The sequence below is a fragment of the Populus nigra genome, chromosome 5 (genome assembly GCF_951802175.1).
Source record: "Populus nigra chromosome 5, ddPopNigr1.1, whole genome shotgun sequence".
Classification (NCBI taxonomy): Eukaryota; Viridiplantae; Streptophyta; class Magnoliopsida; order Malpighiales; family Salicaceae; genus Populus; species Populus nigra.
Genome location: NC_084856.1, coordinates 9,096,918 through 9,106,497, shown reverse-complemented (window position 1 = coordinate 9,106,497; position 9,580 = coordinate 9,096,918). Strand labels below are relative to the sequence as shown.

The 9,580-nt window shown below is 35.4% G+C and overlaps 1 protein-coding gene across 1 annotated transcript; it reads left to right on the top strand.

The window, feature by feature from the left end:
- Positions 1-1,727: 1,727 nt before the first annotated feature.
- Positions 1,728-6,172, top strand: LOC133695112 (protein DETOXIFICATION 27-like). Its single transcript, XM_062116929.1, has 8 exons — positions 1,728-2,112; positions 2,242-2,783; positions 2,881-2,967; positions 3,076-3,132; positions 4,878-5,116; positions 5,210-5,328; positions 5,583-5,669; positions 5,765-6,172. The coding sequence occupies exons 1-8, from the start codon at positions 1,822-1,824 to the stop codon at positions 5,810-5,812; spliced, it is 1,470 nt and encodes a 489-aa protein (XP_061972913.1). The 5' UTR covers positions 1,728-1,821; the 3' UTR covers positions 5,813-6,172.
- Positions 6,173-9,580: the final 3,408 nt, after the last annotated feature.

The window sequence follows — 9,580 nt, the reverse complement described above, 5'->3', positions numbered from 1 at the left end:
TTTTGTGTTTCTTTTTTACTTCTTCTATTTATATAGAGAGAGAAACTTCTAGAAGCTCCTCTAGATGGTTTGATTAGGATCTTAACCCATTAGAAAAAATCCCACCCCTAAATGTCATTTTTCTTTAAAAAAAAGACTAACTAACCTATTTTAGTCTTTTATTATGACAATTTAAAGGGTCTTTTCGATATGAGTACGGGTGAAGGTAAGAGAGGGTATGTTAGAGAAGTGGGTGGTGGTGTTTTGGTTGTGTTAGGGAGTGTGGGCAATCAATTAAGGGTGGTGATGGGTGATTTTTACATAAAAAGAAAGAAGAAGGTGATTGGTGCTTGCATAAAAACATTGTCGTTTTGGTGTATGCTTATTTCTTCTTCTTTATGTGAAGTGATATCATTTCTCTTAGGCACGAAATGGTATCATTTCGCTTATGTCTTCTTTAATTTTTCTTTCCACGTGAAACAACATCGTTTCATAAATTTTCTTTTTAAGTGATTCTCCAAGTTTCTTGTTTTTCCACTTTAGTCCTTCGCTTTCTTTGTTTTTTCATTTTCTTGGTCAATTGGAACTTTTTCTTTGAACTTCTTTCATTTAAGTCCCTAATTGCACATTTTCACAGCCCTCTCATTCCTCCACTTCTTCCAATTTAGTCATTGGGTTTTTATTTTGTTATTTTGCACCTCTTTTCTCATTATTGCGTTCAATCTCTCCCTTAATTGCATATTTTTATGACCCTCTCATTCTTCCTCCTCTTCCAATTTAGTCCTTAGATTTATATTTTTACATTTTGGACCAATTGCACCACTTTTCTCATTATTTCTTTTAATTTCACCCTTAATTGCACATTTATTATTATTATTATTATTATTATTTTGTATTTTGCATCTCTTTTATTCATTTTTTGCTTGCTTGCCCAAAACAATAATATGAAAAAACTATGAAAAATAATAAAAATTCAGAAAAAAATATCATTATCAAATTAAAAGCATGATTTTTTTAAATGCATTTTTTTTTGGAATTTTATGTTTTTTATTCAAAGAAGAATTTTTTTTGAAGGGATTAAATTATGACCTTATAAAAATATTATTCATTTTGTAACAGGTAAATGATTACACACTGTAGGATAAAAAAATCATGAAATTTTTTTTATATATAATTTAGATATTTTCTCCATAATTATAATAATTACAAAAAATTAGTATAATTTCAAGAAAAAAGTTTATTATTATCTTAGAAAAGAAAAACATACATTTAAGTTGTAAAGAAACCATTTTTAAGTGACTATGAACTAATAAGTTAAATGGATTATAATTATAATACCAATCTCAAAACAATAAAATCTAAATTTTAAGTTGACTATGAACTAATAAGTTAAATGGATTATAATTATAATACCAATCTCAAAACAATAAAATCTAAATTTTAAGTTTTAAATCTCTATTAACTATTATGTATTTTCGGTCTAATCTAGCAAGTTAATCTTTAATTATGTGTGAATCTTTACGTATCAGTCTGCAAGCCGATCCACTTATTAAAACCCATTCTAATTGAGCAATAGAATACCTCAATTAAATGTATGTTCAACTCCTCTCTAAATTTTGTTTCATTCTACTGTGCATATTTTATATAATAAAATGATGTTGGTCCATTAATAATTTCTTATGAAAGAATCCAATTTTCGACGGTTGTGATGGAGAAAAAGCATGAAAAAAGAAGAAAAAAGACAGCATCCACCACCCAAAAACAAGGTGGCCCCACATGCAACCCTCATCAAGAAAGCCAATGCTCATTCACGGCCTTCGCTGAGCAGGAGAGGTAGAGGTCATGGGAGTAGGAGAAGAAGAGAACCCTCTTCTGCTTTCAGGGCTAGAAGCAAATACACAACGACATCAACAAGTACACCTATCGAGTGGTGTATCCAGCAGCACGATTAAGGAAATATGGCTGGAATCAAAGAAGTTATGGCAAATTGCAGGTCCTTCAATCTTCAGCCGCCTAGCCATGTTCTCCATGACTGTCATAACCCAATCATTCGCTGGCCACCTCGGTGATCTCAATCTTGCCTCCATCTCTATTGCCACCACTCTTATCATCTCTATCAGTTTTGGTTTCCTGGTAATCCATCAATCTTGTTCATGCCACATTTATATTAGCTGCAACATTTCATTGATTAATTTCACGACGAAATGAATGTGAAAGTTGTCCAATTCTTTTAATTGGGTAGGGTTCTTTTCTTTAATGCAGTTAGGCATGGCAGGTGCATTGGAAACATTATGTGGTCGAGCTTATGGGGCTAAACAGTACCACATGTTGGGCATATACATGCAACGTTCTTGGATTGTTTTGTTTTTATGCTCAATTTTGTTACTACCCTTGTTTTTGTTTGCAACTCCAATATTGAAGTTGATAGGACAGCCTGCAGACATAGCAGAACAGACAGGTTTAGTGGCGATATGGTTAATTCCATTTCACTTTAGTTTCCCATTTCAGTTCACGTTACAAAGGTTCTTGCAGAGCCAGTTAAAGACTGGAGTGATTGCTCTGGTGTCTGGAGGGGCTCTTTTGATACATGTGATTTTGAGTTGGGTTTTTGTTTACAAGTTGAGAGTTGGGATTGTTGGGACTGCACTGACTCTTGATTTCTCTTGGTGGGTGTCTGTTTTTGGGATGTTTATCTACTGTGTTTGTGGTGGGTGTCAACTTTCCTGGACTGGGTTCTCTACACAAGCTTTTACGGGGCTTTGGGAGTTTTTCAAACTCTCTTTGGCTTCTGGGATCATGCTATTGTATGTGTTATCTTATCTCTCTTGGTTGTTAATTGATTGGATTTTGAATGAATTGGTAGCATAAATGATTGAAGTAGGTGTGCATTTTAATGTTTAGGTTGGAGAACATCTATTATAGAGTGTTGATTACGGTATCTGGATTTGTGCACAACACTAAAGTTGCAGTTGATTCCCTTTCCATCTGGTTGGTCACTATTCTGAATCCTCAACCTCGTTTCTTATTTCTTTGAAGATTTTTTTCTTAATTTTCAAAATTCTGCTGTTGTTGGCTGAGTATTACTTTGTTTGGCAGTGTAACGATACTCAGCTGGGAATCCATGATTCCACTTGGATTTTTTGCTGCAACGGGGTATGTTGCTGGTTGTAAGTCTCACTCCTTCCATGCTTTTATCTATTTGAGATCCACAATTAGTGATCTATAAAGAAGAGAAAAATAAAACCTTCTACTTGAGAACCAGAAGTGGGGAAGCAAAATAAGATTTAATAAGTAAACTTTGAGGTCAACTTAGAAACATCGAATAAATGGTACTGCATAGCAGGATCTTCTTGTTATTCTTCACCGTTCCAGTCCTGGTAGGAATAAACTTTAGAAATTAGAATCAACTATTTAAATGGGCATGGCACATTAAACTTGTTCTTCATAAATGAGGGACCTTGACACTAATACATTTTTAGTACCCATCTAAGAATCTGCAATAACTCATCGTAAACTTGTCCATCGCAAATGAGAAAAAAATTGTTTTGGGGTAGAAATTCATGGCAGTCTTGTCATGAGTGAATGTTGCTTATATATTTTAGGAGCAGGGACCATAAATGTAAAGCTGACTTAAGTTGGGCTTAGTGCCAAACTTTATCATTATTGCCCCTGAATCTATCATATGCTTTTGGTTATATTCCTTGAAAGAGCATGCTAAATGATCAAAATGTCTACGTTTGTTGTGTATGGTTTATGATTAGTGGCCCATTGGATCGAAGTAATCGATCTACTTCATTACATTTGCAAGTGAATAGCTCTGCATCTCTATTTGGCCCTTATATTATCAAGTTCATTTGATGTGAATGTATGATCTACCTTTGCATTCTCATTAATTCTCATGGTTTTAAAAATTAACTTCTATTGTGGTCTGGCAATATCTTTGCATAATATGCCTGGACCATCGTGATATTGAAAAAAAAAAAATGTCACTTTCTTAAGTATCACTATGAAAAAATAATTATGATGTAATGAAACCTTCTGTAAATACATTAGGATCAGATACTTGTATTAGACACAGTAAAGTTCAACTCCACTAAAATCAGTCTTTCAATCTGTTCCTTTAGAACTCACAGGAATGTTCATACTTTTACATCTGGTTACATCAATCTCAGGTTGGCTGGATTTTGAATGGTAGTTCTGTCGCTGCTAGGAATTTTTTAATTTGTCTGTCAAGTAGTTTAAGCCTTGAAGGTTCAAATCAACAGTTTGCGTGGACAGACATATCAAAAAGCGGTGATTTATTAGTCTTGCATGGTATTTTAATCCTGCTTCCTCTGTTTCCTTGTACATGTATGGCAATAATTGATGCGGGGCAAAAGAGATTTGAAGATGAAGTAATAAGTTAAGAAGAGAGAAAAGAAGAAGCTAAGAAGAAGAAGCCAAATAAAGAGAAGAAGGAGTTGAAGAAGAGAAATAATAGGGGTTGAAAAAGTCTACAACTTGGTAATTTTTATTCAATTCATCAACAACGGTCTAACATTTAGAAAAGTATGATATAAATACTAAAATTCTAACTAGAATAACCAATTGAGTTTATAACTCACTAAATAAAATACCCAACAATAATTAAATCAAGCCCAACAAATAAAATCAAATTAATAAAACTCAACAGAAAGTTCAAATAAATTAAGCCAAACCATAAGCTAAAGCCTAACATTTCAATGGTTTGGGCTACCCTCCATCGTTTTTTATCATACAAGTACGTAAACAATGTCTGGGGTATGGTGTCCTCACCAATAATAAGGAAGATGACCCTTTTTTTTGTTTTTAGGTTTCTAGGATTGTGGAAGTTCAGTTTCCCCCTCCCATCCTAATTATGTGAAAGTTTCTTTGTGTAGGGTTCGCGTGGCAAATGAACTCGGTGCAGGCAATGCAAAAGGTGCCAAATTTGCTACCATCGTGTCATTATTGACCTCTCTAGTGGTTGGACTATTATTTTGGTCAATTGTCATAGCCTTCCCTGAGAAGCTTGCGATGATTTTCACCTCTAGCTCCTTTGTTATTTTAATGGTTAATGAGTTAGCAGTCTTGCTGGCATTCACCATTCTGCTCAATTGCATACAGCCAGTTCTTTCAGGTCAGAAACAAAACAAGAATTTGATATTTAGAATTGAAACGCAAATGGTATTTAGAATTGCTATGGTTTTGATGGCCATGTACTGTTTTCCAGGTGTGGCAATTGGATCTGGTTGGCAAGCATTAGTAGCTTATATAAACATAGGTAGCTACTACATAGTCGGGGTGCCTCTTGGGTTCTTGTTGGGTTGGTTGCTCCACTTTGGTATTAAAGTGAGTGCATCTATGTTGTTACTAATATGAGCATATTCATGATTCACATTGAATGGAAGCAAAAAATTTGAATTCTCAAGCTGTAATGTTGTGATTGTGTTAAAAAGTACATTTTACAAATCCCAGAATAATTGTTTTCCATGCGGAAACTTTCAGCTGAAACAACAGTTTCTAAAATGCTCGTTCGAAATGTATCGTTTTTCTTCTCTTTGAAACAAGATTCCTAGTGCCTAAATTAAATGAGAACTTGACAGGGTCTCTGGGCTGGAATGATTTGCGGAACTGTGGTTCAAACGTTGGTACTCTCTGTCGTCACCATGAAATGTGAATGGGAGAAGGAGGTAACCCTATTGGAATACTTTTCCCATGCATTTGTTTCAATTTTTCCTTGGTTGGTTAAAGTATTTTACAGTTTATTTTACACTATGATTTACAGGCAGAGAAAGCTCAAATCCACATAACTAAAGAAGCAGTCTCAACCTAATGAAATGTTGATTGGGAATGTCTATTGGCTTGTGGCTATGAAGACTGAAGAGAAATGGCCTGGTTCCACTACAAGAGTCTCAGCACTCAGCCTTCCAAAACACCAGTTGGTGGGATGGGAAGGGGACCACAATTGAGCAGTGGCGTTTTTATTAATTTTGCACCCATACCGTCTAGCACAATGCCTGTGAATGAAAATTGTTTTACAGTAATTATGGTTCCATGCATCAATCATTTGGCCTTCAGTCCTTAGTGCAAATAGAAATGGTTATCTTTCCTTGTAGCTGAACTTGCATTTGTTAAAATTTGATTTGACCTGGTGTTTCTAGTAAAAGGATCATTGCGATCCCCTTTCTTATTAGATTGTTCTTCTTTTTGTTGGGTTCCATTGTGGACGGGTGCAAGTGCAAACTCAAAACTCAAAGACCGGCGTTCTGAGGATGAATGATCCGCAGCTTGGGGACTTGAATTTGAATCAAGATACACCCGCCACCAGCCCGACGTTGCTTAATTCTTTTTAGCCGCTGAGATATTCGCCAAAATCTACCGCTCTTATTTTCTAGCCGTTGCATCGCAAATCTGACAACGTTACAAGACCGAAAAGGATCCTTCCATAAATTGTTGATACCCAGTCTTTTATAGACAACACCATTATATTTATCGTCTCTTCCAGTAAAAGTCAATAGACAAAAATCATCGTCTTGTACGGTATGGAGGGAGAAGACTGCGCAAAAAAAGCAGACGATTATCTTGTGCAGAATGTCACGTCGATGATATTAATTCCATCCCAAAAGATTCAAAATTTATGGAAACGACTCGTGGTGTCTCTTGCTTGGATGCTCTGTCGCTTGATTATCAAGTGGCAAGAGAAAAATTAGCTGGACGAATGATATTTACTTTTGACACTATTTTGGTACGAAGATACCTTACAGATTTTACAGTCCAGAGGGAAAAACCCAAGCCACATGCATTGTGACCAGTTAAGGGCATAGTTAAGGGCATTGTGACCAGATTTTAGAACACCAAATACTTGACATTGTAGTCATAGTTCTCAAACCTATCTTGGATTTTGACCAGTTAAGGGCTCGTGTTACTAAAATCATCTTATCTCAATGTTGAAACATTTTTTTTATAAATAAAATAATATTATTTTAAATAAAAATTAAAAATAAAATTTTAGAATTGATACAATTAAATTTCACTCAAATTTAATTAAGTCATTCGAATTTAATGGAGTCAACTTCCCAAATAATTAAAAAAAACCTGAGTTAAATCAAGTATCAAGTGAGCTATTAAGTTGACTTATCAAGGCAGTCTAATAACTATAAGTTTAAGATGTGTCTTAATGTATCCTAAGTAATTGGTTATGCATGGATTATCCCTTAATTTTTATTGCGTTTTCAATATCTTTTAATTTGTCTATTTTTCATATAAAACTAATAAAGTTTATCACACTCGGACATCGCGGCGACCAATTAAAAATTATCTCTCAATTGGAAAAGAAACAGATATCTGACATCTTGTTCTTTTAGGGGAAAAGGTCATGTTCAAGGAGTCGCTACCTAATATTATGGTCACTAGGAACCCTAACTGGTTAACAAAGATTCTATTGTACGAGACTGGTTACGCAAAAGGGAAGATGCTATCACTCCTTAAGCGTCCTACGTAAGACAGACTGTATTGCTGGTTTTGTCTAAAATTGCTAAGAATTTGTTCTCCTTTTTCCTTTTTTTATTTTTCCTTTCATGTTCCTGACTCTGGCGTCAGTGAACAATTTCTACTAATATTTCTAACTCTGGCGTTGGTAAATATCGCACAAATCCAAAAAATACGATACTCCTAACTCTGGCGTCAGTGAATATTTTTGCAAAAATAAATTTGAAGAAGAAATTTTCTATGTTATTTTTTTCTTATTTATCCTTTATTATTATTTGCCCTTTTTAGATGGAAGTAAAAAAAAAACATTGCACGACATATTTGCATTTAACAATAATAGTCCACAGATTGAGCACATCTATAAAAAATGCAAACACAAAGAAAAAAATAAACCAAAGTGCGAGGGGCCCATAAATAAATCAACGAAGGCCCCGAATATTTTTGGAATTTTCTGTTATCGAAAAGGGGTTTGTCTGGTCAAATATCAAATTAGAATGGGTATAAAAATTATGGTCAAGGCATAAGGGTGTGTTTTGCCAAGCACGCCCTTAGCAAACACAATTTGGGTCGGCTAGGCCTAAAGCCCATACCCGGCCCACTCTTTTTTTCTCTTTTTGTGCTGGATCTAGCCATGCGTGAAAGGTTCACGCATGCATGCAACAGTAACCAGTTAATTATTTTAGCAAGCAAGGAAGGAAACTTACCTAGACATGCGGCTGCTGGAGGTGAAGTCGAGGGAGACTTAGCTAAAAAAGAGGATTAAGGGGGGCGACGGCTAGTATAGGGTTCGTCGCCCCCCTTTTTTTATGTTTCTCTCTTTTAGAGTTTCTAGTAATGGCCTCCTCTTAAGGTCTCTTTTTTTAGGGTTTCTCTCTAATCCTTTTTGCATACCCTGAGATCTATATTTATAGTGTTAGAGTCCTTTCATGTGTAAGCAACCAAGTTTCAATCAAACTCATTCTCTTCTTTGAAGTTTGAATTTGATTAAGAATCAAATTTGAAAGCAGATAACTATCATTATCTTGAAGACAAGGATTACCTCAAAGATAAAGATTATCTTGAAAATAAAGATAGAATGAAAAAAGCACATTATAGTCCTTAATTTTCATGGAAGTTGACAAATCACAGTTTTCATAGAAATAAATCTCTGATCTTTTAATTTTTCATTTTAAACCCTGTAAAAATTAAATTAAAAGCCAATAGGCCAAAATTGGGTTACAACAGTTGCCCCCTCTTTACAATACTTATGGTGCAAATGCATTAGAAAATTTATTTTCTTTTGACTTTGTATTGTAAGTTTTGTAAATAAGAATAATTGTGAAAACCCTTCCTCTTTTCCTTTTTTCTCTATTTTTTTATTAATTGTTTTTGGGTTTTTTTTTAAAAAATAGTTTAATTGTTCCAGGCAACCTGCCCGATGAAGAATGAAACACGAAAAGGGTTTCACAAGTGGTCTAATTGTTCTAGGCGACCAGCCCGATAGAAAGAAGCAACGCAAAGGATTTCGCGAGTGATCTCATTTTTCCAGGTGACCTCCCTGATGAAGAATAAAACGCGAAAAGGGTTTCGTGAGTGGTCTAATTGTTTCGGGCGACCAGCCCAATAGGAAGAAGCAACATGAAGGATTTCGCGAGTGGTCTCATTTTTCCAGGTGACTTGCCCGATGAAGAATAAAACACGAAAAGGGTTTCACGAGTGATCTAATTGTTCCGGGTGACTAGCCTGATAGGAAGAAGCAACGCGAAGGATTTCGCGAGTGGTCTCATTTTTTCAGGTGACCTGCCCGATGAAGAATAAAACACAAAAAGGGTTTCGCGAGTGGTCTAATTGTTCCAGGCGACCTGCCTGATAGGAAGAAGCAACGCGAAGGATTTCACGAGTGGTCTCATTTTTCCAGGTGACCTGCCCGATGAAGAATAAAACGCGAAAAGGGTTTCGCGAGTGGTCTAATTGTTTCGGGTGACCAGCCTGATAGGAAGAAGCAACGCGAAGGATTTCACGAGTGGTCTCATTTTTCTAAGTGACCTGCCCGATGAAGAATAAAACGCGAAAAGGGTTTCGCGAGTGGTCTAATTGTTCCAGGCGACCAGCTCAATAGGAAGAAGCAACGCTA

Excerpts from the sequence above, each read along its gene's own strand:
- LOC133695112 (XM_062116929.1), top strand. The coding sequence starts at position 1,822 with ATGGGAGTAGGAGAAGAAGAGAACCCTCTTCTGCTTTCAGGGCTAGAA. Across the intron at positions 2,968-3,075 it reads GTTGATTCCCTTTCCATCTG|TGTAACGATACTCAGCTGGG; the intron begins GTTGGTCACTAT and ends TTTGTTTGGCAG. Across the intron at positions 5,329-5,582 it reads TGCTCCACTTTGGTATTAAA|GGTCTCTGGGCTGGAATGAT; the intron begins GTGAGTGCATCT and ends AGAACTTGACAG.